This window comes from Bufo gargarizans, chromosome 5 (genome assembly GCF_014858855.1).
Source record: "Bufo gargarizans isolate SCDJY-AF-19 chromosome 5, ASM1485885v1, whole genome shotgun sequence".
In the NCBI taxonomy this organism is placed as follows: domain Eukaryota; kingdom Metazoa; phylum Chordata; class Amphibia; order Anura; family Bufonidae; genus Bufo; species Bufo gargarizans.
The window spans coordinates 79,276,720-79,300,953 of NC_058084.1; the positions used below are offsets into that span (position 1 = coordinate 79,276,720).

The 24,234-nt window shown below is 45.3% G+C and overlaps 1 protein-coding gene across 2 annotated transcripts; it reads right to left on the reverse strand.

The window, feature by feature from the left end:
* Nucleotides 1–6,511: 6,511 nt before the first annotated feature.
* On the reverse strand, nucleotides 6,512–22,949 carry C5H8orf88 (chromosome 5 C8orf88 homolog). Of its 2 annotated transcripts, XM_044295443.1 has the most exons (7): nucleotides 22,843–22,949; nucleotides 19,863–19,961; nucleotides 19,158–19,234; nucleotides 13,214–13,298; nucleotides 12,398–12,504; nucleotides 10,354–10,402; nucleotides 6,512–8,202 (listed from the first exon to the last, which is right to left on the reverse strand). In XM_044295443.1, exons 1-7 carry the CDS (start codon nucleotides 22,937–22,939, stop codon nucleotides 8,096–8,098), a joined length of 621 nt encoding a protein of 206 aa, XP_044151378.1. In that variant the 5' UTR covers nucleotides 22,940–22,949; the 3' UTR covers nucleotides 6,512–8,095. The 2 variants fall into 2 exon arrangements, with proteins under 2 accessions (XP_044151378.1, XP_044151379.1); XM_044295444.1 differs by lacking the exon at nucleotides 10,354–10,402 and having other exon boundaries at nucleotides 8,082–8,202.
* Nucleotides 22,950–24,234: the final 1,285 nt, after the last annotated feature.

The following is a 24,234-nucleotide window of genomic DNA, read 5'->3' on the forward strand; positions in this document are numbered from 1 at the left end:
TGGAGAGAGCTCACCGCTTGGGGCCGTCATTATCCTCAGGACAGAGGAACAGTAATACGAGACCTAGAGCCGCGATTGTCAAATATTTGAACTATGCCGCGAAGGAAGCTATACTGGCGAAATTCCGACGCAATGCGCGGCCCTTAATGATTCGGGGCAGCAGGATCCTCCTATTCAGCGATTACTCTGCAGAAGTCGCCAAGCGCAGGAGGGAATTCTCGCAAGTCTGCTCTGCTCTAGCCCGAAATAAGGTCAAGTTCGCCTTACAGTACCCAGCAACTCTGAGGATTTTTCGTCAAGATGGGACGGTGGACACTTTCCTGTCGCCGGGAGAAGCAGTGGGGGTACTGGAATCAGACCCAGTGTTTGCCGATTTTATGCCGTCGTCCTCCCAGCGTTCAACGTACTCGGGCAGAGGTAGAGGAGCCAGCCAGAAGTCGGGGAGATCGGAGCCCAGAGCTATAGATCTGGATCCTCGGGAAGGGGATCCGAGCTGAACATGGACAGTCCCGAGTATCGTCCACGTCTGCCTAGGTCACCCTGGAGGGTCACGTGAGATAGCATCGGACTTATGGTTCATTCATGTTAATGTGTTGATTTCTTTGAGTATGCCGAGATTCATGGGTTGGTGAACGGTGTACTGTAGGAGAGAGTTAATGTTTTGGTCTGAAATTGGTAGTGACAACTACTACACCGTTAGATGTGCGAAAAAAGTGAAGTCGACAATTGAGTTACTAAAGTTGTGGGGTTGGGTAGGGGGGTATGGGGGGGGGGTGGGTTTGAACACCAATCTTGATGGGGTTTGGTCACAGATGTCTCGGTGCCAATATGTAATGCAAGTTTTTTACCTGTTCCTGATGGTTTCTCCTGCTGAGAACGCGAATACAGTGACATTAGTATGCGGGTAGCCTCGTGGAATGTTAAGGGGTTGCGATCCCCTACGAAGCGAATGGCGGTGCTGCGCCACCTCAAAAAACTCAATATAGATGTGGCATTCCTGCAGGAGACCCATTTGGAAGAGGCTGATTTTGATAGGATGCGTAGATTATGGGTGGGTCAGGTAGTGGGTTCTCCTTCAGTGGGTAAAAAGGCGGGCATTATGGTCTTGTTCCACAAACGTTTACGTTATGATATTTCTTCCGTATCCACTGACAATCAAGGGAGATGGATGCGAATATGGTTGGATTCCCCGATAGGACAGGTAGTCTTGCATAATGTCTATGCCCCCAATACCTCTCAGTCTGCCTTTTATAAGTCCTTGGAGAAGGACATCCTGGGAGAGGATTCACCAATGTTACTAGTGGCGGGAGATTTCAACAGGGTGCACAACGAGCAAGAGGATAGGAAGCGAGGGGCCCTTGAGAAGGTTTCTCAGCCTAAGCGGACCCAGACGTTGCTCCCTTTGCTACAAAATACAGGCCTATGTGATACCTGGCGATACCATCACCCGGTGGATCGCGAGTATACCCACTTTTCTCATGCTCAGGGGTCATGGTCCCGGATTGATTATCTCTTGTCATCTCCGAGGATGTTATCCAGAGTCAAACTAGTAGAGATTCTGGACTTGTTAATCTCGGACCATGCCCCAGTAGTAATGGAACTAGTGGATACGGTCCCCAGGGGGCTGGACTTTACATGGAAAATGCCTCAGCACTTGTCCAGAGATAAGGAATTTTTAGACAAGCTGAAAGGTTGGTGGTGGGAGTACTCTCAGGATAATGCAGAGCAGGCGACCAATCAAAACCTATTCTGGGATGCGGCTAAGGCGGTGCTTAGGGGCCGAATAATGTCTTATTCGATAGGGAAAAAGAAGGAGGCGAGACAGAAGTTTGAAGAGGCCACTCGGAGAGTACGGGAGTCATACACTCAGTTCTTACAAAACCCCACAGCCCCCAACAAAATTCTATGGGTCACGGCCAAACATAATTTCGACTATTGTCAGGAAAGTAAGGAGAAGTGGTTTGGGGACTACCAAAAAGCTAAGTTTTTTCGTGTAGGCAATAAGGCTGGTCGGCTATTAGCAAATCTAACACGCCCATTCGTTAAACAATCGGCCTTACATCCCCTAAAAGACAAATCCGGGAAACTGTGCTCTCAGCCACAGGACGTTGTGGAAATATTGGGAGACTATTTCCGAGCATTATATGCAGGGGATTCTCCCCGTTCCCAAGAAGCGAGAGATCTCTTAGAGAGGGTGGATTTGCCACGATTGTCAAACGAGGCGGTGGAAATGTTATGTCGAGATGTTACTGAGGAGGAGCTAGGGACGACAATCAAATCCCTGTCAAATTGTAAGGCTCCGGGTCCTGATGGGTTCCCGGCGGAATTCTACAAGGCCATGATCCCAGAACTTTCCTCAACGTTGATTGGTCTGTTTAATAACATCATGGCAGGGGGTAGCTTACCCGACTCGGGCAAAATGGCCTATATTAGGGTCCTCCCAAAGCCGGGTAGAGATTTGACGCAGCCCAGCGCATATAGACCGATTTCATTGATCAATCAGGATGTCAAGATTCTGTCAAAAATTCTAGCCAATAGGTTAGCCATTTGCATACCTGACCTGATTGGCTCACATCAGGTGGGGTTCATGAAGGGCAGGTCTGCGGTAACTAATATACGCAAGGTCCTAGCAGTCCTAAGTAGATATGGGGATTCTAAAAGTGGGCCTTCTCCAGCGTTATTGGCAGTAGATGCCGAGAAGGCATTTGATAATGTCGACTGGCAATGGTTGGATATGGTCCTGGATAGAGTCAACATCACGGGGCGCTTCTGGAATTTTCTGAAAGCTCTTTATGGTAACCCCCAGGCGCGAGTGAGTGTCCCGGGCTTTCTATCTAAACCAATTGCGCTGGAGAAGGGTACGCGGCAGGGATGCCCTTTGTCCCCGTTGCTTTTCAACTTAGCAATGGAGCCCTTGGCGAGATGGCTGATTAATTCGGACATCTTTGAGGGCATCAAGATAGGGGCCAAGGTGCTGAAAGTCAGTTGCTTTGCGGACGACATCTTGCTATATCTTGGTTCCCCGGAACTTCAGTTAGAAAGGACTCTAGAGGCTTTGAATTTGTACGGCAGGGCCACGGGGTATAGGGTTAATGTGGAAAAAAGCTAGCTCCTATTCCTGGACCAACGGTCGCCGGTAGCAGAGCGTTTAAAAAATAGGGTGGAAGTCCGGAGGGACTATCTGACCTATTTGGGCATTAAGATAGGTCGCACCCCAGCGTCAATATATAATTTGAATTATCCCCCTCTATTCCTTAAGATAGAGAATGATTTAGAGAAATGGCAGGAATTACCCTTGACGGTGTGTGGGAGGGCGCACTTAATCAAAATGGTAAGTTTCCCAAAGCTACTCTATCCACTTCAGACTATTCCATTGCTGTTGAAGCACACTGATGTAGTCAGGATGCAGAGAGCGTTTAACCGCTTTCTCTGGAAGGCTAGGAGGCCTCGCATTGCCTATGCGAAATTAACATTGCTGAAGGATGAAGGGGGGTTGCAATTGCCGAATATTCGTCACTATAACCTGGCGTCGCTTTTCAGACATGTGCGTGATTGGGTGTGGGGCACGAGGCACTATTCGGCGATTACCATTGAAAGGGAATTAGCGGAGGGAGAAAATCTAGAAGCCCTATTACACACCAGGATGAAAGACATACCGGTGTCAATTAGGCAGTCTATTTTATTAAAGGATACCATAATGGCGTGGAAGGCGATTAGGAAGATTTATGGGCTTCCCTACTATTTGTCACCCAGGTTACCATTGTGGTCACTGCCGGCGTTCCCTCAGGGTAGGGAGTGTAGTATGTTCCTGATATGGAGGGAAAAAAATATAAGGATTCTTCAAGACCTATTACACATTCCTAGTCTCCACTGGTTAGCTTGGGACCAGGTAAAGGCGCGGTTTGACTTTCAGGATGCCCATTATCTCCCCTTTCAGCAAATTAAAAGCTACTGTAATGCGCAGGCAAATTCCGTGGGTGACTCGGATAGGCTAGCGTGGTTTGCGGCTCTGCTTGGCAAGGATGGCTCTCACATGCCCCTCTCTGAGCTGCACCGTAGACTCCATAGTATTCAGACCATAGGTTTGGTGAAGGGGGCTTACAAACCCTGGGAAAGGGAATTATCGGACCCAAATATAGCAAAGAAGTTGAGGGAGGGTATGGAATTGGTCAGGAGGGCGACGTACAATGAACAATGGAGAGAGACGCAACTGAGACTCATACACAGAGCGACGTACGCCTTCAATCTATCCTATCAAGATGCCCCTGCTCATTATCTGCGGGAATGCCCTAAATGTGGCCTCTCGAAGGCAGGTTTATTACATGCCATATGGGAATGTCCAAAAGTGCAACCGTTATGGAAACAGGCCGTGGAATCTATAGAAACCATTTGGGGTGAAGAGGTGGGTTTCTCGCCGCAGCAATGTATATTTCACTATGTAACTAAGAACCAGGGGGAGGAGATGGGGTCTTTAGTCACTAAGCCATGTATCCATCTCCTGCTAATGTCGGTGAAGAAATCTCTCTTGCGGCACTGGTTAGGAAAAGAAGCACCAGTGTGGGAGGAGGTCATAGGGATGATGAAAAATGTTCTATATTTGGAAAGGCTGGAAGTAGAACAAGATAAGGAGCGTTTGGTTGAGAGGTTTATTAAAAAGTGGAGGAGGTTTGTAGAGAAACTTCTGTCTGATGTTGAAATCCAGGAACTCATAGCCCCATTCAAGTTCACGAGTTGGTATTTAAAAGCTCAACTAGCAGACAAGTTAGGGCGATTGGCTTTATGATCTGGCGCAGTGCCGGATGTGCTGCTAGAGGAGGGGAGAGTAGTCGGGGGCCGAGCCCATTTCATGTCCGATGGTTTTGGATTGGTGTTCAGGGTTGGGGGGAATGGGGGGGATAAGGGGTGTGGGAGGGAGGGGATCTGGGGCACAAAATGGTAAAATTGTGAAGTGAGAGATCACATCTTCATCAGTATTGTCTGTACATTATGCTTTGATGCCTTCGTGTACGATGTGCTGTCATGTTATCTATTACTGTACATGTGATTTCTTACTTCAATAAAGAGATGTGGAAAAAAAAAAAAAAAAAAAAAAAACCAAGCTCTGTGGCTATCCAAATTTTTTTATTACATGCAATTACAAAAGTATTCCGATCCAGGCGCTGGTTTGAAATATGTAGAATGTAGTTCCTGGCTCAACCCCCTTAAGACTGACAGGTGGTTTATCACTTAAGAAAAAAAAAAAAAAAAAATGGAATATCTCGTTTTTCACCACAAACAAAAACATTCAGGACAAGACGGACGTTTGAAGATTTGCTAACAAAATGGGCATCGCTTCCAATAATCATCAAATTGACCCTTGTCCTGCATGGTGTATAACAGGCGACAGACACCTGTGCAGATTGGACGGTTTTTCATGCATTCAGATATACCCCGTTACACTAGCACACCTCTGTAATGACACAAACAACTGAGCGGTAGTTTCCTGCGCTGTAGGAAGAAGGCAGTGTGTGCGCAGGCACAACACCACTACACATGGCCCCTGCGGCATGGTCTATTTACATGTACAGCCTGATGAGGGAGCCACTATAGAGCTTGCTGCATCACAACTTACCTGAGAGCTGTCAGAGGGGTTTGGAGTTCTAAACGTGCCCATGTCAAAGCCAGCGGTTTCAGCATTAGGGCTCATTCACACGACCATATGAATAGGTCCACATCCGTTCCGCAATTTTGCAGAACGGGTGCGGACCCATTCATTTCAATGGGGCCTCAAAAGATGCGGACAGCACACGGTGTGCTGTCCGCATCCATAGTTCCATTCCGTGGGCCCGCAAAAAAGATAAAGCATGTCCTATTCTTGTCCGCAATCGCCAGCCATTATAGTGCCGGCACGCAAAATGCGAAATGCACACGGCCGGTATCTGTGGTTTGCGGATCTGCAATTTGCAGAACGCAAAACACATACAGTTGTCTGAATGCATCCTAAGGAGGTAAAATAACTTTTAAATAACCAAAGACGAGTCCAGCAGCATTGGGCACATGGGTATTCCACAGAGGAAGTCAAGGACAGCAATCATCAACTCACCGCGCATGCGTGTACTGTCCTTGGCTTCAGACCTTATGCACAGGACTGTATCCGCTTTGTCGTCCGCAAATCGCAGATCTGCAAAATACGCGTCCTGAACAAAAGTCCTATCCTTGTCCACCAAAACGGACATGCATAGGACATGTTCTGTCTTTTTTGCAGGGAACGGGTCCACATCCAATCCAGAAAAAAATGCGTATTAGATGCAGACGATAACACAGTTGGGTGCATGAGGCCTCACCTATGCACCTCATACAGCTGAACTCATCTTGGATAATTTATAAGTTCTCTTAGTACCTATTGCTGAAATGGCTGCATAGCAACATGCTGATGGTTTTGGGGGCACCAAACAGAGTGACAGGTGCCATTTTGATAAAGTTTCACCACTGCAAAAACCAAATCGTGGGTTGCAACAGTAACACTCATTGAAGGCTACAAAAGTGTTTCCAGAAACCTTTATTTGCTGCTGTAGTGCAGAAAAGTGATAATTTTCACACAATAGTTATTTTCAAAAAGATACAAACTACTTATTATACTGGAAAAATAAAAACAAAAACAAAAAAAGTGTCAAAAGTGCCAACAACAAACGGCCATAATGTGGAGGAACCCCGCTTGCTGCTATTTTGCAGGAAAGTATTTGACCAGATCATCACGAGACTTGCCTCTTCCTCGCATCAGGCACTGTCCTCATCACATACAGCTCGATCGTCACTGGTACAAGCACACAGTTAACTGAATCACCAACAAGATCAGCATACTCCGCTCCACGCTGCTGAACGGACAGGCTAGCCAGATGTACTGCCTAGCATCATGATACCACCCGACCTGTCTCTTGAGTGACAGATGCACCGAGCAGCCAGAGAAATCACATATTGCTTACACAGGAGATTCTTACAATGATCGTCTGCATACAGACTACGTGAAAACTGAGGTGCGCAACATGCTCTAAAAAGAAACTGATCTTTTTCTGCACTATATGAATGGTTTAAAAAAATAAAAATAAATCGAGCTCTGAAAACCTACAACCGCGTACTTTATATATAAGAGTGAATTCACATGTGGCAGATTCTGTTGCAAAAATTTCTGCATGTTTCCCATTCATCTGAATCCATGTGCTTGTCCCCAAAACAACTCTTCATGTGATCTGCAACGTGTGAATATTCCCTACCGAGGGGCTTTACACACATAAATTTGGTTCTGGCATTTTTCTACCTGTGGAAAAAAAAAAACACACCAGAATAAGTGCTTTTTTGCCACCAGCGGTTTTGCAGTTTTTTTGCACACAGTAGGGGTCATTTATTATGACTCCCTCCATCAGTTTTTTGTTTTAAAAAGTCACAGTCTCTTGTGACTTTTTAAGTTCCAATGCAGCTAAGTTAAGGCCCACACCCGTCAGTTTTTGGTTTGTTTTTACGCTTCCCTAGACATTGAGGAGTGGCAGGGGCTGGGCTATTTTTTTTAAAGAAACCAGAAAGAATAAAACGCCACCTAATTAACAAAAACGGCAGTAGCTAAAAACACTTGTGTCTCCCACGTTTCAGATTTTCAGCTAACATCTGGAGCTGGACTTTATATCTCAAAAAAATGCACTAAAAAACTGGTGCAGAAAAACTCTACTACAAAACCACGTGTGAACGCACCTTTAAAAGGATTTAAAGCAGCCCATTGAGAAAACCAAAAGAAATGATCCCTTATTTTTGTATATTATATAAAAGATTTTTTTAAATAAATGATCATGGCGTCAGTGCAGGGCTAACGTACAGAATATTCAACAAACTTTAAAGGTCGCATAGAAAACAAACAAAATAACATATACAACAATCACACAAAGCAGTTGTGTCTATTAAATATTAACATAAACTTTATACAAAAAAAAACAACTAAATTATGTCAAACTCACAGTAACAAAGACAGGTTTCCCAAAGATACAATAATGACAGAATTCACACTTTTTTAGGGAAATCTGGTGAAGTGAAGTGACCGGTCATATAGGGAAAAAAAAAAAAATCTGCCTCATCCTCGGCGAGGTGTCAGCATCGATGGTCTAGTCATGCAGTGGGATGCGTGTTCATCATGTGAGCTGACACGAAGGGGTCCAGGGCACAGTGCAGGCTGGAGATCTAGGAAGGACACAGCAAAGGCTCACATTTAAAGGAGAGTTCATTTTTAACAAGCAGAACCCTTTAGCCCAAGCACCTGAAGTGTACACCACATCTCAACTTGTGGATCACCGGATTAAATCAGATCTCGGAGGATCTAGACTGAGGACGTGATTGTTCACACTGTTAGGTTTGTGTATGCAGTTCTTCGGACAAGAGCAATGTACACAGCTTGTGATCCTGCCCTTTAAAGGGGTATTCTCATCTGAGACGTGTATGCCAGAAATATGTGACAGATGCAGGTCCCACCTATCTCGAGACCCTCGTCTCACTTGGTAAAGCTGGGCATACACATAAAATACCCATCGGCCAACTGTCTCTCCCAGTTCTCCCAATTCTAAAATTCAGCTGAGCATAAATATGCAGTAAATGTAAAGAGGGGGACAAGGCACTAACAGCTGGTAATGTCTGAGAACAACAGGACCGGGCAGTTGAAACCCAACATGCCTGATCGTTATCTCCCTTTATTCTGCTATTGGTGGAAAGTCAGGAGGCCCCATACTCTAACATGTATGGCCATCTTAAATGGGTTATGTCATCTCATAAATTGAGGGCATATCTCCAGGATATGCCCACAATGTCTAATAGGTGCTTGCATGGGCAGACTGGCCATAGACCCTATAGGGAAATTACCCGGTGGGCTGATGCCCAGTGAGCCACCCGATCCCTCTTCACAGAAGCGTACATAATGATCTGATGTTCTATGCATTAATAAATGCTAGGAGCATCAGGTACTTATAAACCTGGCCAATGGTCGCAGGTACCCCCTGAACTCAATGGTATCACCATACTCAGGACGATGATACAGTTGAATACTGTGGTGAAGGCGGCAGTATTTTGTGCGCCACTGTGCCATTTGGTTCTGCTTGGGCAATGTTTTGTGCTACACTACAGTATTGCTGACACCGCCAACTTCTGTGGTCTCTGCCTACTTGTGTTGCCCCGCAATCTCTCAATTTAGACCCGCCTACAACATGGGGCCACTAGTAGGTTTTTTTCCAGGGCCACTTTAAGTTCCCAGCCCGCCCATGGGTGCAGGTCCCACCTCTAGTGCCTGCATCTATCTCTAGAACGGAGCTTGCAAAGAAATGAAATGAGGGTGGCTGCACATGCGTGGTCCGCTCTCCTTCTCTTTGCGGGCTTTGTTTTAGATCAGACATTGGGGGCTAATCGCAATGCCTGAGATGACACAAATCCTTTAAGATGGCCACTGCACATACGTGGAGAATAAATTCAGAGGTGGCCATGTGCTCTACATTCACGTCTATGGAGATCAGGAAAAGAGCTGAACCGTGACTAAATCAGAATTCAATGGAAAGAGACGATTACTTCTCCATTCATTCTCCTTCACCAAGCATCTCACCAGCTTGGATAGGGTGGGAGCCACATTTATTAGACGACATCTTTGACATATTCTGTGTCCAAGATGGGAATAAGCCAATAAAGAGAATCCGCCAGGATGATAAACCCTATTAAACCAGGCATACCCTCTGTTACGGTTGATCATACTGAGTTAAACAATCCTTTTCTATTCAAAATCAGTGGCACTGTTAGAGAAATCTGCACTGTGCTGCATATGCCAATAGGGTGTTTGGAGCACCAATGGGTGGGTCTAGCCCCCCGAAGCACCACCTCACCACTGCCTTTTGCCACACTCGCCACCCCATGAATGGCAGGACCAGGCACCCTCACTGTTCTCCTGTCCGACCCTGTAATTTCACACAAACCAGTGAATGTTGAATTGGTGCATGCGCAGTTCAGGTCTTAGCAGGTCTTCCCATCAGCATGTGTAGAATTACAGAGTTAGGTAGAAAATCTGTGCCTGTCCCTGTCACTCGGGGGCAAGAGTGACTAATAGGGAATGTCAGTGGTGCACGTAGGGCTATGTTCGCCCGTCGGTGCTCTGAACACTGCATTTGCATATGCAACAAAAACCATAATTCTATACAACAGGGGCCACTTCAAGTACAGAGGGTTCATTTAACCCGGCATGATCAACCCTAATAGGCAGAATGCCTGGTTTATCAGGGTTTATATTGCTGGCACGTGCTCTTTATGTCTTCATGCACACAGACGTGTTCATATTTTCATGCAGAAACAAAGGATACCTACCTGTGCATTCCGTCTTTTTCTCACTTCCATTAGAAAGGGCTATTCTCCGCTGCAATACAGACGAGAATAGGACATATTCTATAATTTGAAGAAGGATGGCCACACGGATCCGCAAAAAATACATATCTTTGCATGGCCCTTTAGAAATTAATGGGTCAGTGTGCGTTCCTCAAAAAAGCGGACAGCACACAAATGTAAAATATGGTTGTGTGCATGAGGCCTAAAACAGAAGAGTAGCCGCGTACTGTAAACCTTACATTTCCAAAATCTTTACAAGAAGTCTAACATGGAATGAACCAAACTCGACTGAGAAAACGTGGGTTAGCTGGTTTAGATAGTTTGCTTTTCTTAACTGTGATGGGTTCAAATTATATGTTCTCCCCATGTTTGCTTTTGGGTTTCCAGCTTTCTCCCACACTCCAACACCACACACACACACACACACATTAGCTGGCCCTTGTGAGACTGTCCACAACATGTCAGGTGTGATATAGCACAAGGCGGCATCTCAGACACAATTGTTGAATATTGTATAGGAAGGAGCCATCCCACTGAAGTGAATGGGACGTCTTGTGCACACCTGCTCACCACTGCGATATCGACAACAAGCAGGTGAACAATGAAGAGATGGCAGGGCTGACACAGCATGCGGCCTTCTCTTCAACCAGCTGATCGTCCGGTGTGTTGGGCGTCGAACCCCCCCCAAACTGATATTCGTGACCTATCCTCGGAAGACCCCTGACCACTGTTGCTGGAGATTTGATGAATGGTTTATTAATTCACTGGTTCAGTGGGAATTTTATCTGGTGACAACTTTTTAATTTTTCTGTCGATGTTGCCGTATAGGGGCTTGTTTTTGGCAGGACAAATTGTAGTTTTTAGTAACATCTTTTTGGAGTACATATTATCTATCGATTCATTTTTGGCCTGTGGTAAGGGAAAGAAACAAGCTATTACGCCATCGTCTTTTGCACTTTAAATTTATGACATTCACTGTGCAGCATAACTAGCATGCCACAGGCATGGGTCGGTATGATTACAGCGATACCAAATTCAGATAGTTTTATGTGTAAGCATCTCCCTATGGACAGCAGCATCACGTCTATCAGTTTACATGTTTTCTATTCATGGCATTTTAGCGCCATCTGCTGTCTGCTTGGTGAAATTCATTTGAATGCCGTTTTTCCGGTTTTAAGTTAAAAAATAAAAATCGGAAACATAACCAAGCTTTGTAGAAACACTTAATATCCCAGTTTTGCAAGAACTATGCTTGTTGTCAGGGAATAGCAAGAATTATTATTTTCAGAAACAGATGTAGATCTCTAGTTCTACAGTGCAGGGGGTAGATGATGCTGAGTGACATCAACCAACCACTTTACATCTGCACAGGATAAGCTCGTGCTGGTATTGAGTACTAGACGTCAGTAGTCTCTCAATTCCCCCATGAGATTTTCTCCAGAAATCTATCACACAGCTGTCTGGAGCTGAAAACTGGCATTGGCTAAGCAATGATTGGGGAGGCATGGTACCCAGGGGCGGATTGGCCATAGACTTACAGGGAAATGTCCCGATGGGCCGATGCCCAGGGGGCCGCCTGGACTTTCCTTATGGCCGGTCAGTGGAAGTTGTTGGGGATGTTTTTTGTGCTGCTGGCAGTATTTTGCGATGGACTGTAGTATTTGGCTCTGTTGGGGTGGTATAATGTGCCACAATATGGTATCTCTGGCGCTGCCTTCCATCAGTTTAAGTTCCCAGCCTGCCCCTGATGGTACACCTGGCATTACAGCAGCAACCTACACAGGAAGATCTGTTCATGTAGCCAGACAGTTGTCAATAACATCACCAACTATGAAGATGGCGGGCTTACAGGGGCAGGACATGCTGGTCACAAATATGATCATAATTAGGACTGGCAACCTAATTTAGAAGGAGAGACAGACTTCATTCAAATCTTGGCAGAGGAGGTCTGCCACTGACCATTTTGCCAACACTTCTCCAGACTCAGAATAAGAAGTAGTGATTAGTACATATGGCTAGAACCTACCGGATGATGAAGAGTAATGGGGAGATCCGGTAAGTACTTTGGCTTCTGTTTGCTCACAGACACGTTTGATAGCTGCATCAGGAAGTCTCTGGAATAGGTAATCCTATCTGCACACAGAAGGACGTAAGAGGAGCTGAAACCAGTCGTGGATCGAGGACACAACCATCATCGCTCCTGAACTGATGCATCGTAGATTACCAAATGACCCACAGTGCCAAAGATGCTTAAAATCCGAGATCATAGGATACCAAAAGGGTTTTCACATTTTAGGCTTTACGCACAAACATATGTATATCACACATATTGAATGCACATCCCCGTATTAACCCCTTAGAAGCTATGGACACCCGTGAGAGCAATTTTAAAAAATTTTTTTGCATTCTGCTCGTTCTGTGCTAAAAAAAAATTTCAGTTGGTCTTTATTAATACATTTTCCAGCAGTTCTTGTACTACAGGGGTTAACTGAGCGTGCACCTGCCGTCTGTCTGTTTCTATCTGCAGTCTGGTCATCCAGCAGAGCTGCCTGCTCAGTCTGTAGTCCTGGTATATGAACTCTCGGCAGCTCATGAATACTCACAACAGCTCAAGCTTGTCACACTGATAAGAAAATGGCTTAAATAAGTGTTTATGAGGGTCAAGAGATCACAGATAAGGGATTCACATGAGCCATCAGATGACGAGATTCACTGTAAACACAGAACCCTGCTGCTCTGCATTTACACAGATTACACCGTTATACTGGGAAAGTGGATTTTTTAAATAAAGACCAATCGAAAAAATTATCTTTAGTCCAAAATACATGGATTTGCCATTTACCTTTTTTATTATTTACTGCTGGTTTTCCTGAAAGTTTTTCAGTTACCGGATCCTCCAAAACATGTAATTTTTCAATGGAGCACCACTAAATTAGAAGAGAAATCAGTGAGTGACATTACAAATGTGACAACAGTACAGCGTCACTGGATTAGCAGGTGACATCTGGTAAGGCCCCATTCACACGACCGTAAGGGCTCCGTGCCCTTCCCACTGACTTGAATGGGTCTGCGATCCACAAAATACAACTATAAGATAGGACATGTTCTATTTTTTGCAGGATGGAGGCACGGATCAGAAGCCCACTACAAAGCACTTCCATGGGTTTTAGTGTCCATGCCTCTGACATACATAGGACAAGTCTTCTCTTTTGTGGATCGCGGATCTATTCAAGTCAACTGCGGTCTGCAGCACGGGCACACAGCCCTTACATTCGTCTGAAAGAGCCTTAAAATGAAGGGGAAAAGTTTTTCTGCCATTAGCAGCAAAATGTAACTTTATTCACTAAACATTCAGTTGGATTTGAAACGTTGCTGCATCTTTTTAGGCACGAGATGACAATGCCAACACTTATATACACACACACACACACACACACCTGCATCATGAGGTCAGTGCTACAACTATGCAATCAAGTCCAATATACGGCATAGTGCATTTCAAGTGTTACTCAAATTCCGAAAAATACATCAACTTACCTTAAAACATTGTATACAAAAGATGTGCCAGCTCCTGCCGCGTATTATGCATCTATCACTATATATATATATATATATATACTGTATATTCTTTTAGCGGAGTTGAGGACCCAACCTTTTGGTTGGACATAATGAATGTTTTTATTCTATTTTTCTATATATTTATAGGTGGAAAATCATATTTGGTTCCTAAATTAGGACTGTGGGACCTCTTTCTGATTGTGAGCGACTAGGATGTGACTGGTTTCTTCATGGGCGCAATAAAACATGTAATTTTATTTTTGGTCCACATTAAAAGCACCTTGATAGAAATCTTGGGTAGATGTGGGGGCAGTGCATTGATATGTATGTGCAGTGGCATATTTGGGTGCTGTTCATACTAGCAGTTCCCCACCAGTTGCTGGAGGGAGTGGCTGGTTGGTATAAGCATAATTGAAGTACCGGTATATGCAGATTTGAGGAAGACCATTGGAGTGTGTCCCCGTTATGGGACAGTATGAAGGTCTGTTATTTCTCGTTCACCTGTGCGTGAATGGTTAATATTGTATGACTGGGTAGATGGACTGCATGGCCCCTTTCACACGGGCGAGTACTCCGCGTGGATGCGATGAGCGAGTTGAACGCATTGCACCCGCACTGAATCCCGACCCATTCATTTCTATGGGGCTGTTCACATGAGCAGTGATTTTCACGCATCACTTTTTGCGTTGCGTGAAAATCGCAACATGCTCTACTTTGTGCGTTTTTCACGTAACGCAGGCCCCATAGAATGGAGACCCGATCATTATTATTTTCCCTTATAACATGGTTATAAGGGAAAATAATAGCATTCTGAATACAGAATGCATAGTAAAATAGCGCTGGAGGGGTTAAAAAAATAATAAATTTTAACTCACCTTAGTCCACTTGATCGCGAAGCCGGCATCTCCTTCTGTCTTCATCTTAGCTGTGTGGAGGAACAGGACCTGTGGTGACGTCACTCCGGTCATCACATGATCCATCACCATGGTAAAAGATCATGTGATGACCGGAGTGACGTCACCACAGGTCCTGTTACTGCACACAGCTAAGATGAAGACAGAAGGAGATGCCGGCTGCGAGATCAAGTGGACTAAGGTGAGTTAAAAAAATAAATAAACATTTTTTAACCCCTCCAGCGCTATTTTACTATGCATTCTGTATTCAGAATGCTATTATTTTCCCTTATAACCATGTTATAAGGGAAAATAATACAATTTACAGAACACCAATCCCAAGCCCGAACTTCTGTGAAGAAGTTCGGGTTTGGGTACCAAACATGCGTGATTTTTCTCATGCGAGTGCAAAACGCATTACATTGTTTTGCACTCGCAGGTAAAAATTGTGCATGTTCCCGCAACGCCCGTTTGAAAGAGGCCTATGACTTTAAGGCTAGGTCTACACGACGACATTTGTCGTGCGACAAAAAGTCGCGCACCAATGTCGCGCGACAATTTTTATAATGGCAGTCTATGGTGTCGCACTGCAACATGCGACATGTTGCGACTGCGACAGTCGCAGAAAAATCCATCTTGAATGGATTTTCTGCGACTGTCGCAGTCACAGCATGTCGCATGTTGCAGTGCGACACCATAGACTGCCATTATAAAAATTGTCGCGTGACATTGGTGCAACAAAATGTCGCGCGACAAATGTCGTCGTGTAGACCTAGCCTAAGTCTAGGATGGATGCAGTGCAGGCGCATTATCCAGTTGGTGCATTGTGGACATTAGGTTTCCTAGGAGTTGGGACTTCTTGTCAGCTTGAAAGACCAGTGTGGTCAGCAGGATGTCTTGCTGATTTCAGACCTGGGAACCAGGAAGTGAGTAACACGCGGCAGAAGCTGGCGCATTCGCATCATGGAGTACGGGATGCCGTAGTATCCCTCACTGAAGGTTGAGGTCCTTGTAGTCCAGGATCTTTTGTTTACGATTTTTTAAAGTATGTTGGTGTATTTTTTGGAAATTGGATAAAACTGGAAATGTATTAGACTTGATTACATTATTGATAATTGACATAGTAATGTATATAATATATATATACATACATACACACATACAAACAGTGCTGTCGATAATTATTCATACCCCTGGCAAATTTTGACTTGGTTACTTTTATTCAACCAGCAAGTAATTTTTTGACGGGAAATGACATAGGTGTCTGCCAAAAGATAAGACGATGTACAAGAGGCATTATTGTGGAAAAAAAAATTTTTTATGGTGTTTATCGGACGGGGTCCATCATATGATATCTTTATAGAGACGGTCGTTACGGACGCGGTGATACCCAATATGTGTAGTTTTTTTATTTTTCATAGGAAAAGGCAATTTATTTATTTTTTCACATTTATTTTTATTTTTTTCATCAAGTCCCTCTTGGATCATGAAGATCCAGTGGGGCTGATGGCTGTACTATACTTTGCAATGCTCTTGCATTGCAAAGTGTAATACAATCAGATGCCCTGTAGGTGGCAACAGCGGACGCTTTTGCAAAGCGTCCAGTTGCCATGGCAACCATTGGGGCAGCCATTGCAGCGCAGCAGCCCCGATGGTGGAGAGAGGGAGCCCCCTCCCTCTATTAACCCCATGGATGCTGCTGCCGCGGCATCTATGGGGTTACAGCAGAGTGTCAGCATAGAGCTAACACTCTGATAATGGCGGCGGCTCAGGAATGGAGCCGCCGCCATCAAACACAGCAGGGGGACCAAACCGTATCGGGGGCAGCGCTGGAAAGGGAGGTGGGTGTCACTGAATGCATGGGGCAGGGAGGGGGCGGGTGCATCAGTGCACTGGGCAGGCTGATTCAATATGCAGTGCACAGTGCAGACAGCTTCAGGGGCACAGATTGGGGGGGCACAGATTGGGGTGGACACAGATTGGGGGGGGGGGGGGGGGAAACGAGGACTCCATGTGATTTCAGATCAGCGTAGATCAGAGCCTGAAACCGGCATTTTTTTCACTGCCGCGATCCGATTGTGCAGACTAACCAATCGGATTGATTGCCGGCAAGGGGCCACTCTGATTGGTCCCTTGCCGGCATTACTGCACTGTATGCTGCAGCATACAGGGCAGGGGCAGAAGCTTTATTCCAAGCGCTTTGCAGCGCTTGGATTAAAGAGCTGGTTTGACGTTTATATACGTGGTAGCTGCACGGGGTATGTGCAGCTATCACGTATATATACAGATTGCGGTCGGGAGGCGGTTAAAAAACTCTTTGGTTGCTTTTGCAGTATGCTTTGGGTCATTGTCCATCTGCACTGTGAAGCGCCGTCCATTGAGTTCTGAAGCATTTGGCTGAATATGAGCAGATAATATTGCCCGAAACACTTCAGAAGTCATCCTGCTGCTTTTGTCACCAGTCACATCATCAATAAATACAAGAGAACCAGTTCCATTGGCAGCCATACATGCCCACGCCATGACACCACCACCACCATGCTTCACTGATGAGGTGGTATGCTTAGGATCATGAGCAGTTCCTTTCCTTCTCCATACTCTTCCCTTCCCATAACTCTGATACAAGTTGATCTTGGTCTCATCTGTCCATAGGATGTTGTTCCAGAACTGTGAAGGCTTTTTTAGAGGTCGTTTGGCAAACTCTAATCTGGCCTTCCTGTTTTTGAGGCTCACCAATGGTCTACATCTTGTGGTGAACCCTCTGTATTCACTCTGGTGAAGTCTTCTCTTAATTGTTGACTTTCACACACATACACCTACCTCCTGGAGAGTGTTCTGGATCTGGTCAACTGTTGTAAAGGGTGTTTTCTTCACCTGGGAAAGAATTCTTCGGTCATCCACCACAGTTGTTTTCCGTGGTCTTCCAGGTCTTTTGGTGTTGCTGAGCTCACTGGTGCGTTCCTTCTTTTTAAGAATGTTCCAAACAGTTGTTTTGGCCACGCCTAATGTTTTTGCCATCTCTCTGATGGGTTTGTTTTGTTTTTTCAGCCTAATGATGGCTTGCTTCACTGATAGTAACAGCTCTTTGGATCTCATCTTGAGAGTTGACAGCAACAGATTCCAAATGCAAATAGCACACTTGAAATGAACTCTGGACCTTTTATCTGCTCATTGTAATTGGGATAATGAGGGAATAACACACACCTGGCCACGGAACAGCTGAGAACCCATTACTTTTAGTTCCTTAACAAGTGGGAGGCACATATGCAAACTGTTGTAATTCCTACACCGTTCACCTGATTTGGATGTAAATACCCTTAAATTAAAGCTGACAGTCTGCAGTTAAAGCAGATCTTGTCCGTTTCATTTCAAATCCATTGTGGTGGTGTATAGAGCCAAAAATGTTAGAATTGTGTCAATGTCCCAATATTTATGGACCTGGCTGTATCTGAGCATAGCTACTGTGAAGGGGCACATAATCGGCATAATAACTGAGGGGGCACATATCTGGGCATAACTACTGTGAAAGGGGAAGATATCTGGGCATGGCTACTGTGAAGGAGGCACATCTGGGCATAACTACAGTGAGGGGCATAACTATTGTCATGGGTGCACATGTGAACATTACTTCTGTGAAGAAGGAACAGTGTAGGCATTACTACTGTGTGCTGACACAAAGCAGGAATAATTACTATGTGGGGGCATTACGGGGAGCGGGTGTGTATAGTTATGCTTTAGGCGGAGTTAGAGGCGTGGCCTAGTATGAAAAAATTGCTGCACATATTGTCCCACAAAAGTTGGGAGGTAACAGCCACCAGGCGACCATTTTTCACTGTATCTTGGAACTGAACCTGAGTTCGGTAAAAAGTTCTTTACACTAGAAATTTATTTCTGAAGTTATTACCCGAAGTCCCGCAAGACTTCGCAAAGTAATAACTTCGGCTCATAGGAGCCAATACATTCTAATACTACACAGAGCGCTCGCTCCATACAGTATTCTAATGAAGTTTTTTGCGAATCGACTTCGGATGTTTCATCGGAAGTCGATTTGCTCATCCCTAATCCTAACCTGTGTCCCATAAAAAAAAAAAAAAAAAAAAAAAACACACACACACCTGTTCATGTCCCACCGTGCCTGCACCACAGCCTACTCCGTTTTCCGCAGTGGTCTGGTTCTGTGACTGCTGCGGCCAATCACTAGCCTCAGCAGTCACATCTGATTGAACGAGAAATCACAGCAGTGTGAATGGCAGCAGTTATTTTCCCAGATACGGAGATGAAGAATACACAACATTACGGCTACGCCGAGCTCTGACAGATAGCGGTGCATCTTACCAAATTACAGCGATCCTTAACGCTGTCTCTGCAGTGATCAGAGAACCTGGCTTGGAGGTTAACCATTAATACAGCTCCTGTAAAGACATCACTGAAAGTATTTTAATCATGTAACGAATATGATATATCCATAACCACCTGATCATGGAGACCCAGCACCCGTCATACAGCTGCAATGTTCAGAGGGTGGGTAAACGCTGGTGACTGATGCCCCTCCAGAGCACTCATGTCTAATATTAATGGTCAGCACAGTCTCTACCAGTGAAGGTATGGGGCTTCCGTCACCATGACTACCTCCGTAATTGCATATTATCTTAAAGGGGTATTCTGGTTATAGAAAGTTATCCCCTATCCACAGGAGGGGAAAACAGATCGGTGGCGGGCCTACAACTGTGACCTCCACCAACACGAGAACTGGGGCCCTAGAACTAGTGAAACTGCTTGGAAAAGCACGGCGCCGCTCCATTTCTATGGAAGCTGTAGATAGAAATGAATGGCGTACTTTTCCAACCAGCTACTCTGTCCTTTTCAGGGGGGGGCTCCACAAGGTACTTGGCCCCCGTTCTCATGATCTTGGGGGTCAAAAGCAGTAAGACACCCACCAATCTAATAGTTACGCAGGACAGGGGATAACGTTCTATAACCGGAATACCCCTTTAATGGTGCTCTTTGGACCCTTCTGTTTTATGACGTGGATGCACTCACCGTTGTCAGGTACACAGCGACGGATAGGCCTTGCTGGCTGGAGTGGTTTACGGATTAGTCTTCTGACTTCCATTTCACTGCTCAGCAGCAGCTGACCACCTAGGACAACGATATCATAGAGAAGTCAGTTCAGGGGATGGTTTTACTCAATGCAAAAAACAATGCAACGTGGGAATCATAGCAGGTAACGACAGCTACGGGAGGACAAGCACAGAAGCTACGGGGTGCTCCTGCCATGCTTTTGCTCGGCACCGTGCACATATGGCAGGGCAGCCATGTAAATTAATAGGGTCGCAGCATGAATTGCACGTCTGCCACCACCGCAACCCCAGAATCTCAAAGAATACAGCAGTGCTGGATTTTTTTTTGCGATTCTGGGGATGGTTCATGGAAAACGTGCGAGTCAGGGGGCAACCTCATTCATTTCTATGGCTGCCCTGCTACACTGCGATGCCTGGGCACAACACCTTTTTTTGCCCAAAGCTGCCATGTAGTCGTTCCCTAAAAGTGGCACCTACCTACCAGTTGCCCCTAGATCTGCCATCTTAGCGCATCTATTAGGTCTCAACATGTTCAAGTCCCCTAAAAAAATTTAAAAATTCAAAACGCCATATCTGTAACAACCAAACTATTAGGGCCAGTCTTTCTGCCTCAAAATCAGCTCCAAAAAATGCCTCAAAACAGCCTCCCATTCATTTCAATGATGAAGCGGCACTTCTTTTTTACACGTGTTTACGCAGTGTGCCCTGAATCTGCGCTGAATCTCCCATTAAAATAAATAGGAAGCAGAAAAAAAAACTGTTCCATGTCAGTCCATGCGTTTTTTTTGTGCATTTCCGCGCATTTTTTGGAGCAGATCTGCTTGAAAAACCTAAAGCTGAAAATTCTGATGCTTAAAAAAAAAAAAAAAACACACATCAAAAATGTGTCAAAAAACGCTAAAACACACAGATTCCACGCAGATTTTTTTTAAGCCTGTTTTTTAAAATCAGTTGTGTGAACTAGCCCTTAGGTCCCTTTCACACAGACGTGACGGATTGGGTCTGGATGCATTCAGGGAAACTCGCACCATTTTGCAAGCAAGTTCAGTCAGTTTTGTCTGCGACTGCGTTCAGTTGTTGTTTTTTCCACGCGAGTGCATTGCGTTTTAATGTGTTTTTCACGTGCGTGACAAAAAAACTGAAAGGTTTACAAACAACATCTTAGCAACCATCAGTGAAAAAAGCAGCGCATCTGCACCTGCTTCCGGATGCAATGCGTTTTTTCACTGAAGCCCTATTTACTTCTATGGGGCCAGGGCTGCGTGAAAAATGCAGAGTAAGGCCTCAGGCACATGGCCGTTGTTTTGGTCCGCATTCGAGACACAGTTTTGGCGGCTCGGATGCGGACCGACCCATTCACTTCAATGGGGGCCGCAAAAGATGCGGACAGCACTCCGTGTGCTGTCCGCATCCGTTGCTCTGTTCTGTGGTCCGCAAAAAAATATATATAACCTGTCCTATTCTTGTCTGCATTTTGCGGACAATAGGCAGTTATATTAATGGCCGTCCGTGCCGTTCCGCAAATTGCGGACCGCACACGGACGCCATCCGTGTTTTGCGGACCGCAAAACACAACGGTCGTGTGCATGAAGCCTAAGTGAGCCAGAAATCTATGTTCGCTCTGAGCTCCGATAGATTTCTGGTTAGGCGCGCGGACCGCCGGAGGATGCGTCTAATTTATCATGAGACCTACGCCTTGTCATCAATGTGGTGCATACTCCAATAGGGACGGGGATATCAAGACCAGCACAGAAAGGCTCCGTCTTCATTGTTTGTGCGATTCTGCATCGTATGGAGGGTGGGGTTCCCCCGTAGATTTCAATGGGGTTGTTAAACAGAAAATGTGCACCAAAAAATACACCAAAAAAAACGCAAAAAATGAGCGAAAACCATGATAAATAGCACGAATTCATGTGCAATTTTGGTGCGGATTTCATGCGGATTTTCTGCACACAGGTCTGCGTCATGTGCAGGTACCCTTAAATTTTCGTGTTATGTATCCTGCGTGGTGAATGTCGTAGAAAAAGTCATAAAACAACGCCAAAACTGCTAGTTTTTGTTGATGCCTACCTTCCTTTAAAAAAAAAAAGTTGTTAGCGTCCCAATATAGTATAAAACTTCCACTTCTATACAATTCAGAGGGAGAAATGGAAATAAAAAAATAAAAAACATCCTTATGGGGTTAATAGCCAAGTATGCCGCCATATGTGGGGAGCTGGAGTGCACCGCTGTATCGGACATAAAAGGAACCAAACGTAAACTGCAGCTCTATGGGCACACAGCAGAAATGATGGTACTTACCTGTGTATCAGACAGTCTAGCGTTATGTGCACTTTTAAACTGGCACCTAAAAAATGCAATTTGGCTTATAATTTTTCATATTTTGGGGCCAAAGGTGCCCGAAAGATGATTATTCTTTATTATTTTTTTGCCTTGAGACCTGAGGTGTAGCCAATGCTTATGAAAAACGATAATGTGAACAGTGTACATCAGTGTACAAAGTGCCCCAGCGTTGCTATATCATGAATAATAGACGAGAGATATCAGGAAAGCGGACGGGTCCCCTCTAATATTACACGACATGAAGGGGTTAACATGGACATGGAATGTGCTGCACCGGAGACCTGGGGCCTTTGGAGGGTAATTCAGCAGAAAAACGGCTGATGGAATCGCAGCATGCTCGCTCGGCCATAACCACGCAGAAAGAACATAAAACACCCCTGCCGCACAGACACAGCAAAAGACCAGGAGAAATGAACTAAACTGGGAAAATCCAGGAAAAAGAGGAGTCAAAAGCTACAACAGAAATAACCACAAAGAGCCATAATGCTACAATCCACATATGTGATGACATGCTGGGATTTGTAGTTCCCAACAAGACCTGCGGGACGACAATAGAATAGGAATAAAACCTAAAAAGAGGCAGATGAAAGCCTTACCTGGCAATGTCCAGACAGGCCCATCTAGAAGGACGCCTCTACAGTGAGCGAGGTCCGCTGTGACCCCAGTCTGGAAATACAGAGAACTTACCACCATCAGCCGCCCCCTGCTGACTCGCCTGCTCCCCCCCCCCACCTATGGGTGATCCTCCCCCCAGACCGATGAGGTCACAGGCTACTCCCTTCTACACACATTGGGGCAGATTTACTAATCCTGTAGACACAGTAAACTGCCTAGACCGCACCAGAGATATCACAGGGGCTCAGGCTTTTCTAGTGTAAATTCATGACAGAAATACGGAGCAAAACAGCGCCTCTTTGTCCACGCCCTTTTCCTGATAAGCCACAGCCCATTCTTTCGAGTCATGCTCCTTTCCATACTAGTCTCTACACCTAGATACACAAAATTGGGCCAATTTTTGGCTCAATTTAGGCAGCACCTAGGTGCACTCATCTTAGTAGATGTGGGCCACTGTCGAGGCCACGAACGTGAGCAGCCTGGGAAACACGTCCCATGTGTGGGCTGCATCTCGCTGACCGACGGCAGCTCATCTCAACCGAACGTACCGTAAAGCGATTTACGATGCAGCGAGATCCTGACCGCGGCTCTACGTAAAGCCGCCAGTACACTTCAGTAGACCCGCGGTCTGGCCGGAACGTCCAGCATCATAAATAAATACAATACTATGAGTTCACGTCAGCGGTGACATGAGAGTGCATTTCCTGGACTGAATACATTCCTGTGAATTTGGCCTGAGACTGCCTGCGCACGTTGTGAATTTCGCACGTTTTTCCGTGCAGAATCTCGTGCGGAAAAATATGCAGCGTCATACAGAACCTGCAAAGTGTATAAGAGCAGACAAATCTCATGTACAATTTGCTTCTTTCTTCCGTGCAGAAATTGTGTGGATTTAGAAATCCGCAGCGTGTCAATTAGGTTTGCGATTTTTGGTGCGGATTTCACCCTTGGAATTAATGCGTGAGAATGCGTGGCAAAACCGCATCAAGTTCACACCAGTGGTTTAGGTGCGGACAGAAATTTGTGCGGATCTTCTGCATTTTTGCCCACACACATGTGCAGGAAGCCTTAGGCCACGTCTGCGGGTGAACGCACATAAGATCCACACGAACCTCCGTGCGGAATTATGTCAATTTCTGCACAAAATCTGTCATTTCTAATTGCGCTTTTTGGTGCGGACTAGATCTGGTTTTGCTGCAGATCTCAGCCTTTCATTGAAAAGGGTGAAATCGGCAGCTAAAACCACAAACATAATTGTCATGCTGCGGACTTATATGTACGACGGGTCAATTTCCGCAAGGAAAATAAAAAATCTGCAAAGCGTACATGAGATTTGTGTAATCGGATACACTTTGCTCATGCTGTATTTTTTC

Bases quoted from the DNA above. Each gene is read 5' to 3' on its own strand.
- C5H8orf88 (XM_044295443.1), bottom strand. From the start codon at position 22,939: ATGGTGGTAAGTTCTCTGTATTTCCAGACTGGGGTCACAGCGGACCTC. The intron at 19,962-22,842 runs GTAAGGCTTTCA...TCGTTGTCCTAG, and splicing joins GCCTGTCTGGACATTGCCAG to GTGGTCAGCTGCTGCTGAGC. The intron at 13,299-19,157 runs GTAAGATGCACC...CTTCTAATTTAG, and splicing joins TTAAGGATCGCTGTAATTTG to TGGTGCTCCATTGAAAAATT.